Source organism: Gobius niger (genome assembly GCF_951799975.1).
Source record: "Gobius niger genome assembly, chromosome: 16".
Taxonomy (NCBI): domain Eukaryota; kingdom Metazoa; phylum Chordata; class Actinopteri; order Gobiiformes; family Gobiidae; genus Gobius; species Gobius niger.
Window position 1 is genome coordinate 10,912,563 of NC_136867.1, and position 19,931 is coordinate 10,932,493.

Sequence of the window (19,931 nt, forward strand, 5' to 3'; positions counted from 1 at the left end):
TTTCCCTTTGTGTATCTGTCTCCAAAGACACATGCAAACAGTCATGGAGGGAAACGCATATCAGTCACCCACACACACCTTTGGCCTGCCCAGCAGTATGGACCAGCAGAGGTCAACCACTAGAAGGACTCACAGCCTTATGTTAGGCCAGTAAAGAACCCTCAGTCATTCTAAGATGTTATTTTTCCCACTTTTCCACTGGAAATACTTACTTGTACCTTCCAGTTCTGAGAGAAGCCTGGTACTAGTTAAATGCAAGTTGGCTTTTAAAATCTGTAGCACACTTTTTATAGACAGTCAGAAGTGAACAGTCAAAACACTCGGGCTTTCAGACAAATTGTGGTTGGCATGAGGCATCAGCTGTGCTTTTCAGTCACGCATCGAAACCAGAGTGGATGAGCTTGATTCTTCTCCCCTACTGTCTGAAAGTAAGGCCACAAGGCAGGATAGCAGACATTTTAAAACCAGTGCTCAAATCTCCAAATGCATGCTAATCTCTGCTGCCACTTTCTTGCTCTTAAAAATAAACAGATTTCTTCAGAAACTTAAAATAAAAACAACAGCCCAGTCAGTTCTGGTTAATATTGTTAAAACTGCATGGTGCTGAGGATCCCGGCACTGGAATGTGTCTGGTCCCATCAAGAGAACAAGAAGCTATGTAATATTTCCCAAAACATGCGATAACATTTTAGCCTTGTGTTGTTCCCATGTATTTAAGAATCTGTGTCCTGAAATGGGGGTCACTGAGTTTCCGAGGGTGGTCCAGTTCATCGTCCAAAAAAGGAGGACTTTTGATTAATGTGTAGTTTTAGCTTTAGCTCTCAGGATAGCTCAGGCGGAGGAATGTGATTTTGAGTCAGCAGGAAGGGGAAAGAAGCAACAATGTTTAAAAGGATATGTGTTCTGTATGCGCCTGTCCTGTACCTTGATTTGATTGTGATTAATTGCGCGACCCCGCTCCGTGTGTTGCAGGGTGAAGGCCCAGACCTGACTGAGGAGCAGCTTGGGAGTCTCCTGGAGGAGTGTGAACTGGCCGAAACCTGGACCAGAGACGTCGATATGAACAACTTAACCCGGCGCTGACACAACCATCGACACCGAATCATCAGGTCTGAATGAAGAGACCACCAACCGCCACCGAATATTTCCCACTTACTGTGTTACCAGACTGGCCGTTGCATCGTTTTATATGGCTGCATTTTAGGAAACACAGCAACATCATGTGTATTATTAGCCCGAATATCAAAGATGAGAACAGAAAATTGCTCCCATTAAATGTAATAACGGCGTCTCGGACCGCAGAATGTTCTGTTGCGCACACGCAGACAGCGCTGGGGTCGTGTTTAAAGGCTGAAACATGGATGCAGACACAGTGTCTTTGGTCCAGGTATAAGCTTTAACCAGTTAAATGCATTCCTCCCGTTCTTCTTTAGAGGATCCAGGCCTTCGGGATGGATCGGATTAGTGTTTTATCTGCTGAAATCTGAGGCACCGTGACCTCAGTTTTCTTTATTTACAAAGGAGAGCCAGACGTCCCTCGATAAAATTCGGGGGCTCGAGCCGGCCCGTCTTCTGCCTGGTTTGTTCGGGGGACATTTTTGTTTGAGCTGTCGACGCGGCTCCTAAATCTCTTGTTAGTCGAGTCTTTCTCAGCTGCACCTGGGTGACCTCAGCACCCTTCGACACCTACGTTCCCCCTCGCCTCTCACCTCGCCCCCACACTCTGACCCCGTCTCGATACGGACTTTTTTTTTCTTCTTGCGCATTCCGACTTCACAGCAGATCTCTGGAGGTCAGACGGCAAAGAAACGTAAGTTCAAAAGAGGCCCTTGTTTTTTGTTTTTTTCCTTGTCGTTATTTCACAGTAGGTAGACTTTTACAAATCTAATCAAGGGGATATGAGCGGCGATGTAGGGAAGACATGCGCCTCATTTGGGGTAATGGAAACACAGTGAGCTCACTATGGTAAGAATGAGGTCACTTCTAATGTAAAGAGAGCTGCAGCAGACGGTCTGGCTTTTCGAGCTGCTGTGTTAGATTACAACTCTTTCTAGCGCTGCACAGAATCTATACAGTGGCTTCGGGAAGTATTCATACGCCTCTGTTTATTCCTATGTCCAAGCCCAATACTGGATGCTGAATATTCTGGGGGGAAAAACACACTTGTACTGTACCTGCTTTGTTTGTTTCTTTTCTATTTATTTGTTATTTTATTAGGTGGGTGATTGGGTGTAGAATTTGTACAATAAAAAAACAGTTGATTTTAGTAATGGCATTTCATTGCACAATTTGAGTGTCAGGCGGCTACTGCTTCCACAGATAAATTGGAAGTGAACTTGGAGGTGTAAGCAGATGCATGTGTAATGAGATCTGTGTGAATGTGCTGCCAAAGCGGGTTGTATTTCACTTTTACCTCTCCTCCGTCGCCTCCCAAGGATACTCCCTGACTCCGAGGCTTCTCCAGATTCTGTGATAATGGATTCCAGTCTTCTTACACCCAGCGGGGATCGGCTTTTTTTTATAGAGAGGAAGCCCTCAGTCAAAGCCGATAGACAGTGAAGTAAGTATTTTTCAACTGAGCAAGGTCTTAGAGGTTTATTTCAGTTGACATTACAAAATAACAAGGCAGAGTATAAACAGCACTTATGGTACAAATGTTTATAGAAAGGTTTCACTAATACAAAAACATACAAAATGACAAACATCCTCATGTCAATGTGCAAATAGGTTTTTACAGACAGAAGCGCTTCCATAACAGGCTACACTTCCAGATAAATTATTTAAATAGCATATATCTACAAATATGAAATAACCAATATAAAACAATAAGTTATCAAAAATGCACAGAAAAAATACATATCAAACAATAGACTTTACACTTCTGTCATCCTTTCCAGCTCGGGCTTCTCTTGCTACAAAAATATCTTATATACAGCATAACATTATTAAAGTCTTGCTAAAATACAACCGAGAAGCCAACCATTTTATTCTGTTTGTAAGACAAGTTATTCTTGTGTGTTTCTGGCCTCGATACAATAAGAAATGAGGTAATGTTTGTACATTAAGAGTTTCCTCTCGTCGTTCCCTTGCCATAACTGTATACACGAGCTCAGGCACACCAGTCATGCTCACAGAAAAGTCTGATGCTGCGAGCGAAGCCACTTCCACACATTTGATAAGGCATTATCTTATTTTAATTTGTGTTGTGTCAGAAAGATTGTTCAAATGGTTGGCCCTTGTGGTTTACCCTGACGGGCTCAGCCAGGAATAACAATTTAAGTCCAAAGCTGCGATAACGCGCTTGCTCTGGGGCCCTGTGCTGTCCTCTTGTGCTCTTCGAATTCTTCTAGTGCTCTTTCCTGAGAAGAATATTCTGGGCCAGCCCTAACACCACATAGTGGTCTGTTTATCTGAGGGAAACGTCATTACTTTTATTATTCCATTAGTCTTCATTGTCTTCAGTCACGCTTACACATGCACACCACACGGCACACTCTGATAGTAACAGTCAGTCCATACTGTCCATGGTCCCTCAACTGTTCCTTCAAGGGGCTTTAGCTCCCCATTCAAAAAATGTTTGCAAATTGCATTCTTCAAACACGTGTCCACAGCAGATAATTATTGCTTGAAAATAAAATTAAAAAATAAGGAAACTTTTCCCTTTGGTCCCTCGTCCACAGCGGATTATCATGTGCAAAGCGATACATAAGGGCCTCCTTGAGTGGAAAAGGGGAGGCCAGGTTTTTCCGAGCTGCACTCTTGCTCATAGTCATTGGTGGAGATCATTGAACTTGTATTTGGCTTTAAGTCCTGAGGCGACTTTACCTCACTTGCTCTTGTCATTTCTCCATCGAGTGCAGTTCTTTAGGAAAAGTTCAATGTTGAGATGTTGATCCATGTCTTGTTCTATATTTTCATGTACATTCATTTTGAGGCACTTTGGTCCACTTATGAATCTGAAATCATAAGGATAGAAAACATTAGTGTCAGGCCTTTAATTGCACAAGCTGAAATGCTCTTTGAGTAGCTCACCTCTGCATTCGTATTTGAGGTCTGAGAAGTACACCATCTCCTGTGAGAACACATACAAGCCTAGTCGTCCTCCTGCATATGTCTTATCATAGATGTTTCCAGAATCAGCCATGATTCTCTTGCCCTCGTACATCACCACCCTGTAATAAGTGAGATGCTTGTTAGATCACTGACATTTCTAATAGGATTTAAGATATTTCCATATAAACACATTACTATGCAGATGTGTTACATGATGTAAGTGTAAAAACTGACCTGATCAGTCCAGACTTGGGTCTGTGAATGAGATGCCATCTGTAGGCTGTGAAGTCTTTCCAGCCGATGTTCTTGGGGTCATGCCACAAAGTGCGGACCTGGGGAAGAAAATAAACACCTTTGATTAAGATCCATAAATAAAATGTGTTGTGTGAAGCTCATGTTATGTGGTTAGTAGCTCACCTGTCCTGGGGTGTCCCCAGTGTGCCACAGGGCATTCCTCAGATGCTCCCCTGGACCAGTGGTGGAGTTGACCACTTTGATGGAAAGGCCTGAGTAGCCCTGTGCTCTGGTGGGAGTGTGAGACCAATATGTCTGTGTGATCTGTTTCCACATGACGGCATAGAAGCGCGAGCTGGACTGGTATCCGAACACAAAGCCAGCGTAGTCATCATCTCTGTCTGTGTTGACGAAGAAGGTGCCACTGAAATCCACCGCGCTAAACTCATCAAAGCCTGAAATATTACACAGGATATGGTTAAACATCTCTCGAGTACTTTATATTTACACAGTATACAGCTATGTGGTAGGGCTTACCAACAGCAATGCCAGGGTCGCAGTTGACAGTCTGGACCAGCTCTTTGCCCTGATGCCGCACAACCCAGTTGGGGTCGATTTGAGAGGTGCCTTTAGGATCAAGAGGAACCATTTGGAATCTACGGAAGTCTGTTTCACTGATGGCAAAGTTTTCAGGGCACACGTCATAAATGTCCAGCACTTTGTCCTGGTCAAAATCATCTTTGCACACATCACCACGGCCGTCATCTGGAGAATTTGAAAAGTAAAAGATTAGCACAAATGTGATACATGACAGAGCTACAGTCTGTAGGCTGTAAGTGAAAGTGACTCACTGTCAGAGTCGAGCTGGTCGGGGTTAAAGGCCAGCCGACAGTTGTCTTTGTCATCGGGAATGCCGTCATTGTCGTCGTCATGGTCACAGGCGTCTCCCTTGCCGTCCTTGTCGTGGTCGGCCTGATTAGCATTGGGGATGTAAGGACAGTTGTCCAGATTGTTCTGGTGACCGTCCTCATCAATGTCCTGGTTGTTGTCACAAGTGTCTCCCACACGATCTGAGTCAGAGTCGATCTGCAGGGGAGAATTCCTTTATTATGACACTTTCATTGACACAATAAAACTTGTCCTCAGCTCAAATCAGCATTCAGTGTCTTTCATCAGCCTCAGTGTGAGTTGCTACAATGCAAAGTCTCTCGTAATGTAATGTGGCTTTTTGTGTGCTGGTATGCTAGAAATGCTTCACTTCATACAGGTGTTCAGTGTTCTAGCCTAAATTATATTCAGAATTTAGATCAAAAGAGCATTGCAAAGCTCATTGCAAAGCTGGAAGCAGGAAATTCCTGTGTGGGATGAAAGCTGCCAGTGTCACTGATGTTACCTGATCAGGGTTGTGCTCCAGGGGGCAGTTATCACAGTGGTCTCCCACTCCATCCCTGTCTGTGTCTCTCTGGTCCACATTGTACACATACGGGCAGTTGTCATTCTCATTCAGAATGCCTTCATAAAAACAACAAAGGTTAAACACCATGTTTGTTTCTTTACTTCTGTTTAGATTGTCCTTATGAGTGCCAGTGAGACTCACCATCGCCATCAATGTCCACAGCACAAGCGTCTCCTTCTCCGTTGTTGTCAGTGTCGGTTTGGTCGGTGTTAGCCTCAAATATGCAGTTGTCACAGCTGTCTCCCACGTCATCTCTGTCGGCATCATACTGGGCAGGGTTGTATTCTTTTGGGCAGTTGTCCTAAATAAAAGAGAAATGCATAAACATTTGTGCTATTTTAAATCTTTAAATATTTAAGAGCTTCTTTGTTTGTTAAGTATAGTGTTTCTTTTCTTTCTCTGGATGGGAGACATGTTTCCAGTCGGTATGCATTTTTCCCCACAAACTTAACTCGCACCAGAAATTATGGTCAAAAAGACACCCCTTGCTCAATTTTGGCTTCACATTGGAACAATATTACGCTACTGCCTTTACAATTGCGTGCTGAGAAACACAAAACTGAAACATTCCTGTAGCCCAGAGGAAGACTGGCTGCTGCTGATTACTATGTCGGCTTTGTGAGGAAAGCATGGTTTTTCGCTAAAAAAAGCTTGCATTTCAAACTCACCCTATCATCCGGGATTCCATCATTGTCATCATCATGGTCGCATTCATCACCCAGGCCATCTTTGTCATGGTCTTCTTGGCCAGAGTTGGGAAGGGTGGGGCAATTATCCTATAGAGAAACAAAGAAGCGGTTAAGAACACAATCCTCATTCTGAAAATGTGAGCTCTACACTTTGTTATTGTGACTGTGTGGGGTCTGGCTACCTTCTTGCAGTGGTAGGTGGCGTTCTCCACACACAAGAGGTTGATGTTGGGCCATCCGTCCAAGTCAGTGTCCTCTCCACAGATGTGTCCGTTCCCAGCATAGCCAGGCCTGCACTGGCAGCGGTACATAGAGTCGGAGAAGATGCCCAAGTAGATGCAGTTTGCGTTTTTGTTGCAGTCATGGCTCCCGTCTTTGCATGGGTTTCGGGGCGCGCAAACCTAAAGCAAATAGTATAGAATTAAAACCTGCACGTGGAATCCAGTTAGCCACAATATCTGACTACGAGCAGTATTTCAAACCTGTTTTTTAGCTGTGGCCTGCTCCACTCCTCTTCCGAAAGGCTGAGGGCCAGAGAAGCGCGGAGGACAGGGCAGGCAGTTGTAGCCCGGCTCCGTGTTCTCACAGCGGTGCACTCCATTATGATTGTGGCAGGCATCAGGGACCTCTTTACACTCGTCAATGTCCTTGCAGGTGATGCCATTTCCAGAATAGCCAAGAGGGCACTTGCCACATTTAAATGAGCCGTCAGGGGAGCTAGTGCACTTAGCACCGGGGAAGCAGGGGCTGGACAAACAGCCATCTGCGAAACAAATCTCAATTATTGAAAAAGCCAAACAAAAGTGAACAATTTGTGATGATGTAGGTTTAATGCTCACCAATAGGACAGTCTTGTTTGTTGCAGAGTTGAGATGTAGTTGCATCGCCAACGCAGTCCTTTCCACCAAATTTAGGGACAGGGTCAGAACAAAGTCGTTTTCGCATTTGGACACCTCCACCACAAGTAACAGTGCAAGCATCCCACGGTGACCAGGGGCCCCAGTTGCCATTGACTTAAAAAAAATGAAAAAAAATAAAACATGAATGACTTTTCCTCAACACATATACAACACATTGAAATAAAATGAATATGAAGTGTAGTGTCTAGTAAGTAATAAATGTGGACTTACTTGGACAAGGTGATTTGCGGCAGACTTCAGTTTGACGTCCTTCTCCCTGACAGTCTCTGCCTCCCATCTGTGGTGTGGGGGAGTTGCACAGGCGGATACGTGTGATGACGCCCTCTCCACAGGTCACCGAGCAGGAAGACCACGGTGACCAATGGCTCCAACCTCCATCCTGTTTGACTGTGAGAAAAACATACGGGTCAGTGAGTACTCTCCAACACATCTTTATGATCCTGAGTCTGAGCGGCTGAACTTACAGCGTTTGTCACACTCCTGCAGGTAGCAGTCACGGGTCTGCACAGAGGTGCCGTCACAGTTACTATTGATGCGATCACAGGAGCGGCCGCGCTGCTGGATGCCTCGGCCACAGGTCACTGAGCAGTGAGTCCAGTCAGACCAAGGAGACCAGCCGTCTTCAGGGTAGTCATTAGCTGTAAGAAAATCAAATTACCATTTGTTCAGTTCATATTCATATTATGGTCAGTTATTTTATAAACGTGTTTAGAGGGACTTACAGGTCCCACAGCGAGGGCAGCACTCTCCATCCGGCACAGTGGCATTGGCACAGGGGATCAGGGGGCAGGAGATCTTGCGGCAGATAGTGGCAGAGTTCTGCAAAGGAACACACATTATTACAGGATAATGGCTTAATGGTTCACTTACTTCACACAGCGCTCTGGCTGTGGGCCAAAGCTAATTGCTACTTTTCTCAATGGGGTGATTTTTATCAGCAACATGACACAGTGTTGTTGCAACACATAAACCTGACTGGCACTCACTCATCACCTAACTAATTACAGAGACAGAAGCACCTTCTCTGCACCCTGATAATGAGACTAAAGGCCCCACGCTGCTCTCCTCAAGTGTTGACAGATCTGTGGCAGGAGCAGTGCACAGTAAAGAGGATAGTTACCTGACAGGTGCACTCGGTGCAGCCGTCCACAGTCCATTCAGCTTTGTCCTTGTGCACAATGCCGTTGTGGAGACACACTCCACTGTGGATATCCAGTATGTTTTTCATTGAGAGGCTGTCCTCAGACTTGAAGAAAAAAGAAAAAGAGAGGGGGGTTATGATGGTGGACAGAGAATGGAAACTTTCACTTTGCCAAGGTTCCAATACAAAATGAATCACAGAGCGACATTGTGATGAACACATTGCCTGACTCTAGCGATGCAGTGCGAATTCAGCACCCGGCCAAACATATTTGTATCTTCACATGGGTCTCATTAGTAACTTGGCTGGCGCTCTCCATTAAAGCGACAAGTGGCTCCGTGTGTAATGGGAGCAGCGGAAAAAGAGTTAAGTAGTGACAAAGAGCAGAGCCTGAAACCCTTACCACTTTCCGCAGCTCATTGGACAACTGTTTGACGACCACGCCGAGGCCCTTGAGCTCCTTAAACATGCTGCTGATGTCCTCACAGGACAAGCCGCACACCGACTGCACATCTGAGGAGACAAACAGTAGTCACATTAGCTACTGTACGCTCTACCAGACACCTGTGCGAGGGCAAGCTTTTGGGGATAAACTCACCTTTAGCTTTGTGGCCCGTGAAGTCTGTTCTGATGGCGGGACTGGAGCCGTTCACGGGGTTGTCCAGGGTCATGACATCAGTGAGAGCAGCTGCAGGGGCAGACAGAGAGAGCCTAATGAGCTTCTATTCACACGAGCCTTATGGGTTTAATTACTGTTAATAATTATTGCTGTGTAAATACCTCCACTCTGACATCCCTTGTTCCTCAGAATGGTATCGAGAGAGGTGCCAAAGACGAAACGCACATTCTGAAGCACTCCCTAAAAATCACATTGCAATCTGTTAACAAGTGCAATACACTGGCACTGAATGTATAGTCTAAATACAGTGGGATATATAGTCTACATTTAATTATAAAGCAATTTCTAAATGCATTGAAACAAACAAAAAAACGAAGGAAAAAAAAAAAGGCATCTCACCATAAACTTGTCCTTCGCGGCTCCCTTTCCAATCCTGAGCCTGGCGATGTCTGCCACCTCCGGGCTGAGCACCCTCTGGATTGGCACGTCCATCTCCGCCACATTGATCTCCTCGCAGCCCACAAACAGCTGCGCGCGGTCGTCCTGGACAAAGAGCGTGATGTTCTTCCAGTGCCCCGTGGCCAGGTCCACCTCCTCGATGGAGACGACCTGCTGCTGGCTCGCGGTGGAGTAGACCAGGTCCAGCGTGTTCGCCCTGCCGTTCGACACGATCTCAAAGACGGGTCCGGAACCGTCGCTCTTCTCCACCGTCAGCAGGCTGCCCCGGGACTTCTTGAACTGCTTGAGGTTGACCAGGAGCAGGAATCCCCTCTCGGTTTGAACGGAGTCGAGCAGGTCTCTGAACGAGCTGCCCGGCACGGCGGGGATCAGGTCCGCGTTCAGCACCTTGTACGCAGGGCTGTATGGGTCAGCGCCTTTCACCAAGCTCACTCCGTTTTGTCTTTTGCTCACTCTCGCCAGGTCGAACAAGTCATAGACGCTATTGTCATCACGCGTTTCTAAAGGAAATCAATACAAGTTGCTTACAAATAATGCGCAAGTAAATACATTTTTCCAGAGAGCTGTAGGCCTGGAGTTTGCGTCCTCACCTGCTAGTCGCGCCCCCTCTCCACTCCAAAGCATCAGAAGCAGAAAGATGCCGCACAGCATCATTGTCCAATCTCAGATTATAACCTAAGAAAAGTTTACAATGATGTGACTACAGAGCATTTTCTCTTTTTGAAATGGCAGTAAGTGAAAGTGCTGTACTCACCTGTTAAATAGAATGCCCCTTAAAAAAAAGAAGTATTTCTAGAGTAAAAAAGTGCAATATCCCGTTAGGTAACCACTCTCTTCTTTATCCCGTTGCTTGTGCTTATTCTGCCTTATCCCGCTCATAGATGTGCTATTTAAATGTTTTAAGGGCATTCCAGAGCCTCTGAGTGGACCAATGGGAGCGCAGTGCGAGTGCATGGGGGCGGCCCCTCTATCTTACCTCAGAGCCAGTCGGAGTAATATCCGAGACGCGCACACTGGGGAAAAATGCATTCCGCAGCCAAGCCCTCATCACCGGACAAATATTTCATCCACGCGCACGGGCCAAGTGGGCGCTTCCGGTCAAATTAACGTCCAGTTCATTATTTTAGGACATTCCTTATGTGTGGCATTTCCTCAGAATCTCGCTTTTCCTATTCTTATCAAATCTTTATCTTATTTTTAATCTGCCCGTAAAAATAGCCCACCATTTTGACAAATTAACACTGTTGAGAATAAGCCATAATTATAAAGCAATAGTTCTTATGCATATTTAAACAAAATCCCCTTTTAAAATGGTTGTTATATTATGTGCGTATCCACATACCGCATGATGCCTTGTTGTAGTAACTATACCGTGTTGTTTTTAAGTGTGACCACTAGAGGGCCTCGTGATTGAAAATGTGTGACTCTTTCTAGGATTCTGTTCTGTGCAATTTCCCCTTCCTCTCTGCAAAAAACAGAATATTATAATGAAATGCCACTCAAAAAGCAGCAGCTCAAAAGTGTGAGACTCACAGAAGTGCGACCACTTGTAATGGTTATTATTATACAATTGCATTCAGTTGGCATGAAATCTATTGAATTCATTTAAGAACCAGGCCAGCATGTCCTATAGGCCTTTGTAAGTTGAGTACCACAAACCGACTGAATTACTACCCTTTCTTTCAGGGGCGGACTGGCCATATGTCCATTCTGGAAGAGCACAGAAGGGCCACTGGCTCGAGGGCCACCAGTCCCGCATCAACTGAGCTTTACCCAAATCTAAAAGCTATAAAGAAAAGCATCAAAATAGCGAGAAAAAGAGGATGAAAAGTCAACAAAAACATGAGAAAAACACGGAAAAAAACCCTACAAAAACGTGAGAAAAACAGAACAAAAAAATGATAGAAAAAAACATTAATAAAACAACAAAAATATGACAAAAATGTGGCGACGTGACGAAAAGTTTCCATCACTTTTGTAGGTCTTAACTTTAAAATGAGGCGTTACATTGTTGCTCTCCGGTCGAGAAGCTTTTAGATTTAGGTAAAAAAAAACATGAATCTAAAAGGAATTCCGTGGAGTATGGTGCACCACAAGGTTCAATTTTGGGACCATTATTATTTATTATATATATTAACGATTTTGCTTCTGTTTCTACGACCACCTTTCCCGTTCATTTTGCTGATGATACCAATCAAAAAAATAACCATAAAAAGCCGAACTGGGGAAAATGCACTCGTTATTGTTAGGGCGGGTGGTAAGAGGTTAAAATATGTATTTGTGGAAGTGCACAATTACGCTAATTTGGGCCAGGCTGGTCAGAGTCCAGGGCTGTTTTTCAGTCCCAGTCCGCCCCTGCTTTCTTTTAAAACTGCGGCATACTTGTTATGCTACAAGTGGCTTTGGTGCACAGTAGTAGCTCATTAATGCTTATGTGTCTAATATTATCTAATACACAAGTCCACACATGACTCCAGGAGAAGGCTTTCACTTAAGTTATGAGCATATCTCGCATTCTTTTCCTGTCGTGAGACCACTGTTGGAACGAAAGATCAGGTTTAAGTTCAGGTTGAGAGCATTTGACCTCTGACCCCTTATCTGTTCACCCTCCATCATTTACAGAAGTATTTGAAGCTTCGAGATTCGGGACTCTTCCAGGGTTTTTCAGTATAAAAAATAAAATAGTAGAAAGCGTGTTTTTGGGGCGCTTCACACAAGGTGAAAAGCTCCTGGAAACGTGGGAAACCTGAGAAGTGTGATGTCCGCAAAACAGAGGCTCGGTCTATAAATAGCCGATATATGGAGCTGAACCAGTGACGGGACATACCACATCTGGATCCTCGTTCCCCCAAGTCTAAGGCCCTGTGCAGTGTGCATGGCATATTTACTGCTGCCACTGAAACATAGGATTACGAGAAGTGATAAGACTCTTAATGCCTCCAGCTCAAGCAGTCGCTGGAATGACCGGGAGAACCCTCTTGGGGCCTTGGAAGGGAGTTTGGTTTCATGACGGGGCCTAGTAGAGACATCATGAGGCGAGCAGGGAGGTGGGCGTGTGTGCGCAAAGTCATAGCGTGGGAGGTGAAACTGACAAGACAGTGCTGGAAGAGAAAGCGCTCTCTCCGGAGTTTGAATGAATGGGTGTTATAGGCTTGGCGAGGAGCCCTGGGTCCAAGCGGAAACAGGACCATAGATAGACCGTGTTTACGCGCCTCCATTCCCTAGTAACGCGTTCCCATGCGCCGTCAGACACAACAGTGGGCGAGGGAAAGACAGAGATTCTGCTCAGCGCGATAAGGGGCCAGATAATAGACAGTGAGGGCATGGATCACTTTCTATAATTAGCCTTGATAATACATTTTGGTCTAGTAAGTTGGTTGAACTGTGAAGATTAAATCCCGAGTTGCCAGAGCAGAACATATTTCATCCATACTTGAGTCATGCATTTGGGTTAGGCAATTTTGTGGTTTTATGGTTAATAATGTAGTCCAATTCAGGGCAATATTAAGATTTTGCATAGATTTCTTTTAGATCTGCTTTACCATATTTTCCGGACTATAAGTCGCTCCGAAGTTTTAGTCGCACCAGCCTTTGCAACTACCTGTGCATGAAGGCGTAACTGCACTGTTGACAAGCCTCTCCCGGCATCACGTTGGTCAAGCTCTCATTTGTGAACTCGTTCCTCTTGCTGTGGCCATCTAGCTTTCAGCCTGCAATTAGCTTTTTTTGTTTTCTTCATTGCAGTAAGAGTAACCTCTGATTTTCGCCGTCCCTCACAAGTTTCTCGCTCACTCCAAATTTCTTTCTGCTGCTCGATTAAATCTTCAGGCGTGCAGGAGGAGCAGATACCGGCACATAAGCCTAGATCGCCCTTTATCGGCTGTCAGTGTGAAAATAATGAACATGTGAAATGATATAGTTTGATATATAACTTGCACCTGAGTATAAGTCGCACCTCCAGCCAAACTATGAAAAAAATTGTGACTTATAGTCCGGAAAATACAATACTTCTAATTAGATCTTGAGCTGGGCCTGGTGGTAATTGGGAGGTCAAACATTTTATACATTTGTTGAACAAAAGCAGATGATGTATTCTTCATCTGAGCTTGAAAAATGGATATTCTGCTTTAGGGTTCAAATTTCTGTCAAGTTACAACATTTTGATTAAAAGCTTGGATATCATTCCGTCCTTAAATTTTTAGTTTTACCTGGTAACATTTTTATAGTTAAAACATTATTATAGCTCACATTATTTTATTGATCATTGCTGTTTCTTTTTGTTATTTCCTATTACTATGACCGGACCACCACAGAGTGCAGAAGAAAATTATATGTAATGTAAATGGAAAGGTGCTATATACATGAGTGGGAGCCATTAAGCCATTGTGTAAGTCTGTGCATTTTCCACTGTAGTGGTTTTATGAAGCATTTGTTTTCAACGCATGCACAGAAGTTTGTTGTTTACGTCTTCTATAATCTGGAAGCATTAAACTAAGCGAGCCTTAACAATTTCAAATAAAACAATTCCACGGACTATTAAAATAACTCCTCTCCCCGCTCTGGGCACAATTATACGTCCTTATGCGTTTATGAGCTCATGGAAACGGCGTGCAGCTTTACCGAAGATGGGCACTTAATGATTGATGTTAGCCAATCCGTGACGCAGTAGACTTGCGTTTCTTTCACACTGGCAAGTCTAAACTTTTGCCCCAAACTCTGTTATATAGTGTGTGAGTAATTGATCAAGCATTTTTACTGGCTTCAACCTGGGCATGTGCCATTGTCCTGTCCCCTGCAGCTTTAGTCCGCTGGAAAAGTACAAGGCGTGTGTGTATGTGTGAGTGAGAGAAAGTAGTGGTGAGTAGGATTAAAAGTGTTTTTCTAGTTAGTCTGTAACATTTATCTTAAAAGTGTGTCTGTCAGTGAACGGGGCAGAGAGGGTTGAACGCCAGAAAGTCTTGTTTTAGATGGAAGTACTGAGTCACTGATAAACTTGAACAGAAGCAGGTGGTGACCTCTCGTTTTGTTACTGGCCTGACATTAAACTTCAAGGGTAATGGATTTTAATGGGATTTTACAAAAAAAAAGGGGGTCATCTGGATTGGAAAACATTAAGGATGTTATACAATGACATATGAAGAGGTCGTAACAGGTCATTAAAGAAACACACAGATTTGCTTTTTCTAGAAATGTATTCTCTGCGTCGTGTGGAAATGTTGCACAACATGGCTTTAAGCGTGTGCTTTCTAACTTTCTTAGCTTTTTTTGCTGGAGGCTGCTGCAATCAATCTGCTACATCTTCAGTGTAGCCGAACAAATTGTGACCCTATCAAAAGTGTTTATGATGAGTGATTTATGCTATCTGCTGAACATGATCTTTTAGTGGTTTGCTGACCTTTGCACACAACACATTCTCTCAGTAACTCGCAGCCTTGTATCTTCCAGGTGAAATCTGGGAATCCAATGTGATCAAGGAAAAATTAAATTGGATTCGATGCTCGAGACATGATTTGTGCCCATCATTCTGCTTTTCAGAATTACTTTGATAAATGATAAGGCAGAGAGCTACTGTTCTGTTTTGAGGATCCTTGAGTGATTATGGGACTTGTGGGTCAGAGGTGTCAGCACAGAGTGGAAGGTTATGGTCAAGTTTATTTATTATAGCACATTAACAAACAAGCTGCCCCAAAGTGGTGTACACACAATCAACAGTAGAAAAATACTAAGATATAAAACATTTAATGATGCAAAATGATCTTGCTCAACTTAAATTACAAGCCAGTGCAAAAAAAAAAGCGGGTTTTAAGCTGCGACTTGAAACTCTCCACTGAAGTAGCTGCTCTAATGTTTCATGGGAGAGAGTTCCACAGTTTTGAGACCAGCTGCAAAAGCTCCTTCACTTTTTTGTGGAAAGGCATGAAAGCTGGGTAGATGTGCAGCCTGTAATCTTTGACTCTTCAAGTCAATACAGAAATGTTAAAAGTCACTGCGGTGCTCTTTTGAAACGGGCGGAGCGCCACGGTTAGACTTGCCCCTGAGCTACAGGTTGGAGACTTACCGGACTTCTGAGTAACAAATAACTCTTGAGAAATTTTTCCAGTAATTTTGTAAGTTCATACGCAAAAAACAACAACTGGCTGCACGTTCATTTCCAAGGCATGCATGGACGGACAATTTGAAGTTGATGGATAGGGAGCCGTGAGTGTGCCGTGCTGATGTCACAGTCTGATTATGTTGCAGTCCTTTTGCAGTCCTGGAGCAGCCACCCGTGTCCCACAGTCGGTACAGTCGGTACAGGCGCACAGCGTAATGGGCAACGGGTGATGACGGCGGACACTGCTTTTTGCTAATGCACGCTTTTGACTAATGAGCTGACAGACCGCAGCACTGTCCACAGGAATGCACAATGTCCACTCAGAGACACTGTTTGTTTTGGGGAGACCAGATGACCACACAAGAAGTGCATAATGTTTGAGAAAGACGCCTCTTCGCAGGGTCGGCTTTGACAACTTTGAGAAGATTAGCGAAGTAGAACTGCGTGTGGTATAGTGAAGGACAGGTCAGCTAAAAATATTTGTCCAACTGCAAAATCATGTTAGTGGAAGACAATTGTTTGACCCTTTAGTTCCTCCGCTAACCTTCTTCTCCTTCCTGTATTGTCTAAGAGTTGAACGCCCAGTTCTCCAGCAGCTTTGTTTGAATTGAATTCCCTCCGTAAATGCGATCGCCAATAATTCGTTATTGCACGTCTCCGTTTGTCCATAACTCCTTGTAAATCATCGTCAGATCTCAGAAGCCAAGCAGGATTGTGCCTGGATAGCTCCTGGATGGGAGACTGACAGGGAACACCAGGTTGCTTGTGTGAGTGAGAGGTTCATGGTGGTCAGAGGTGTATTTTTGCGCTTACCTGTGTCATTTGGAAAGACCTGTACAAGATTCCCTTCCCATTTGTTACTTCTGTGTTCTTGTCGGCCTAGCGTTGGGCGAAAGTAGGGGTCTGAACTGTTTAGAATGAAAGAAGTCTTGCCTCAGAGCCAGGGGGATTTGTCAGTTCTGGTCTGAAAGTGTATTTAAGGAGTTGGAAGTTCCAATAGCCCCACCCAGTTTCTCTTTGTTGAAACTCCCAATTGTCCTGGCCCAGATCGGGTTAGGGAGTTTACAAGGCGATGAATAGTTTTGAAAACCTTTACAGCAATAGAAAACTCCTGGTTTGCATGAGCACTTACACAAACTTCATGTCTAAAATATTCTGCTATGATGGAACCAGTAGCGGCCACATATCATATTTGATTTGGCAGTGGTGGATTTTCCCATAGTGACCCATCCCAGTTCTTACTGCACCATTGGAAACAAGGCTTAAGAGATCACACAAAAACACCAGAATGGATGAGAATTCAAAAGTTTTGGACAGCGGATTTAGAATGTTTGAAAAATGTTACTGTCAGATTTCATGATGCAAGTAAGAACTCACCACAGTCAGTGGGTGCGTGTTGGCGGCTGCAGTGCCTTTCAGCAAGACTTCTCTTAATTTTACAAGTGAAAAAAAAAAACGAGGTCCAAGAGAATTGTGGCAAAGGTTAGAAACATTCGGTGCCGTGAAATAAAGGGAACCTGTGATCGAGCTGCAAATGTGTGTAAGACCTCATTCATGCAGCACCATCAGAGCCTGTCTCTCCCACTATTCCTTGATGGGAAGTAGTAAAGGAAATCGCCCCATGATAGTAGCAGCAGCAATCCCCCTGCACTGTGCACATAGCCACGGCCCGCTTTTCTTGGCTTTCCGCTCTTGAATTCCACACCAATTGTAGGAAGTGCAGAGACCCGGAGGGACCCTAAATTCATAGAGAAATAAGTGCGGGAGATGGCAGCCAGGTGATTGCTCATTCACAGTCACACACTCACTGAAGTGCAGCTACAAAAGCGAGTTCACCTCTTTCTCATGACTTCACGCAAGCACACGGAGGCCGTAAGGGTTGAACTGGGAGCTGGATATAAAACACCGCACCGGGGCTGAGTTGGGTACAGTAAGGCTTTTACACTGCAAGAGATTTTATGGCCTCCCCACAGGAGCGATCAAGCTGAAGCAAACTTGACCTACTTATTACTCCAAGTTGATGATGCTGACGAGTGCATGGCCTTTTGTCTGGGTGTATTTCCAGTGCACACAATGGTATAAATGAAACGACATAGTTGGCTTAAATTCATATCTCCCCTCAGTATGTTTACGTGCTGATCACAGACTTGGACTTACTTTATGTAGTGCATAAGAGTCCTTATTTGTGGGAGTTAACATACAGAGAGAATCTAACCCCTGCCTAATAGTGAGGCCATGTCGTATGAAACAATGACTAGCACAGAAAAGTTAATAAACCAGGCAATAACGGAAATGCAACCGTGTTTAACTTGAATAGAAATTCAAATAACTGGTAATGTTGTGCATATGCACGGTGGCACAGCGGTTAGTTCGCTTGCCTTACAGTGAGAAGGTCTTTGGTTTGATTCCTGAGCCGGGTGGTGCCTCTCTGCCTGGAGTTTGTTTGTTCTACCCTTACCAGTCCTACCACTAAAGACATGTACATTGGGAAGAAAAAGTATTTTCTCAACTCTCTGCCTAAATTGGTCACTAAATGTGGTTGGATCTTCATCAATATCATAAGAATGAGTAAACAGTGCCTGCTTAGACTAATACCAACCAACCAAACATTCACATTTTATCATATTTTTATTGGCCATAACATGTTAACAGTCACAATACAGCGTGGAAAGCAGGAAAACAGTTATTGCTACAAAAGATCAGCCAGATATTTAATACACAGAATCACTTACTTATTCCACACTGTTGTGAATGTCTCAGGTCTCTTTGTGCAAAATATCTTTGAAAACAAAATTTCTATTGATGATATCACGTTGTCCAAGCCTTGAGGCAGCAAAACAGCTCCACACCATGATTCTCCCTGCTCCATACCTCCACACATGATGTTGTCTGTTCCTCCTGTTCAACTTTGGTTTGCGAAAGAGGATGCTCCACAGCACTACTGGAAAAATATACTGTGGACTGATGAACCCAAAGTTGAAAAATTTGGGAGGAACAAACACAAATAGAAACAGCACACCAACATCAAAACCCTATCCCCACTGTGAAGTATGGAGCAGGGAGAATCATGGTGTGGGGCTGTTTTGCTGCCTCAGGGCTTGGGCAACGTTTATCATCAATAGAAATATTGAGATCTTTTGCAGAAACACCTGAAACATTCACAGTAGTGTGGAATAAGTGAGTGAACCTCTGTATTAAATAGCTGGCTGATCCTGCTTTTGCAGCAATAACTGCTTTTTTGTAGTTGCAGATTAGACGTTCACAATGATCAGGATGAATCTTGGACCATTCCTCCTTACTTACTTATTCCTTCCTCTCCTGTGAATGTTTACATGTTATGCTCAATAAAAATATGATAAAATGTAGATGTATGGATGATATTCGTTTTAGCTGACACTGTTTAATCATTTCTGTGATTTTGATGAAGATCGGAACACATTATGACCCACTGTACGATGCGTTACCCGTCTGGGGCCAGCACTCCCCTGACAAAGAGATTCTGAAATCTTAGTGGGACTTTCATGGTTGAGCGAAGGTAAATGATAAAAAAGAAAAGCCTCCTGCATATTACCATACTATTTGATAAGTTAACTCACTTATGAATGATAATTGTGTGTAAACCGTATGGACAGATAATAACCTGTTCTTTGGTGGACCGTTTTCTGGGATCACATATGGATTCCCACTGATACGTTTGGGACATTAATCTTGTCCTTGCTGCTCTGGAGTCTGGAGATGAATGTGCCACTCATGTTTGCTTTACGGCACGCAGCATGTGATTGACCTACTTCTAGCACAATGGGGACACAGGCAGATGTGATCTCTCCTGAGCAAACCTGTTGTCTCTAATATGTGGGGCACACGACAAGGGTCCCACCTTGGTAATGTCTATGTGCGAAGTGCTGATTTAAGCTGAGCTGATGTTGTTATCTTTCAGATTCCTTGGATTCCTGCAGATGTTTTTGCTGAGTAAAAGCAGGTGGGATGTAATATTTTCCAGTAGCTTATTGCACAGATTTGCCTCGAGCTATAGGTTATACACGTGTGCTGCCCTGGAATCCCCAACTTATTGTTTAGACTCTAATTTAGGTTTTCTTCAAAGACTATGGGGGATGTGTACAGTTCTACAACCTGTGTGCATTCAGGGTTTCTTTTCTTGACAAATAGTCAAAAAAGTCAAGTCATGTTGTGAGCGATATCTTTCTTGAGCTGCATGTATGTACATCTTCCCCATATTGCAATCACATTGAGTTTGAAAATAAATCA

The 19,931-nt window shown here is 43.9% G+C and overlaps 3 protein-coding genes across 3 annotated transcripts in view; 2 read left to right on the forward strand and 1 right to left on the reverse strand.

Moving 5' to 3' along the window:
- The window catches only part of fsip1 (fibrous sheath interacting protein 1), a 32,374-nt gene extending 30,167 nt beyond the window's left edge, over positions 1–2,207 (forward strand). Inside the window, exon 10 of the mRNA XM_079574111.1 lies at positions 973–2,207. Coding sequence (XP_079430237.1) covers positions 973–1,083 — 111 coding nt within the window. The 3' untranslated portion in view covers positions 1,084–2,207. The remainder of the gene's footprint in view (positions 1–972) is intronic.
- A 406-nt stretch (positions 2,208–2,613) lies between these two features.
- thbs1a (thrombospondin 1a) lies at positions 2,614–10,443 on the reverse strand. Its single transcript, XM_079574338.1, has 22 exons — positions 10,326–10,443; positions 10,162–10,246; positions 9,512–10,071; positions 9,274–9,352; positions 9,092–9,181; positions 8,897–9,006; positions 8,473–8,598; positions 8,075–8,171; positions 7,817–7,990; positions 7,563–7,739; positions 7,272–7,445; positions 6,915–7,195; positions 6,615–6,833; positions 6,412–6,519; positions 5,885–6,044; positions 5,681–5,799; positions 5,139–5,373; positions 4,825–5,052; positions 4,471–4,742; positions 4,288–4,385; positions 4,033–4,172; positions 2,614–3,956 (listed from the first exon to the last, which is right to left on the reverse strand). Exons 2-22 carry the CDS (start codon positions 10,223–10,225, stop codon positions 3,949–3,951), a joined length of 3,519 nt encoding a protein of 1,172 aa, XP_079430464.1. The 5' UTR covers positions 10,226–10,246; positions 10,326–10,443; the 3' UTR covers positions 2,614–3,948.
- The window catches only part of LOC306976423 (KATNB1-like protein 1), a 54,959-nt gene continuing 44,840 nt past the window's right edge, over positions 9,813–19,931 (forward strand). Inside the window, exon 1 of the mRNA XM_079574348.1 lies at positions 9,813–9,943. The gene's annotated coding sequence lies outside the window, so the exon portion shown is untranslated. The remainder of the gene's footprint in view (positions 9,944–19,931) is intronic.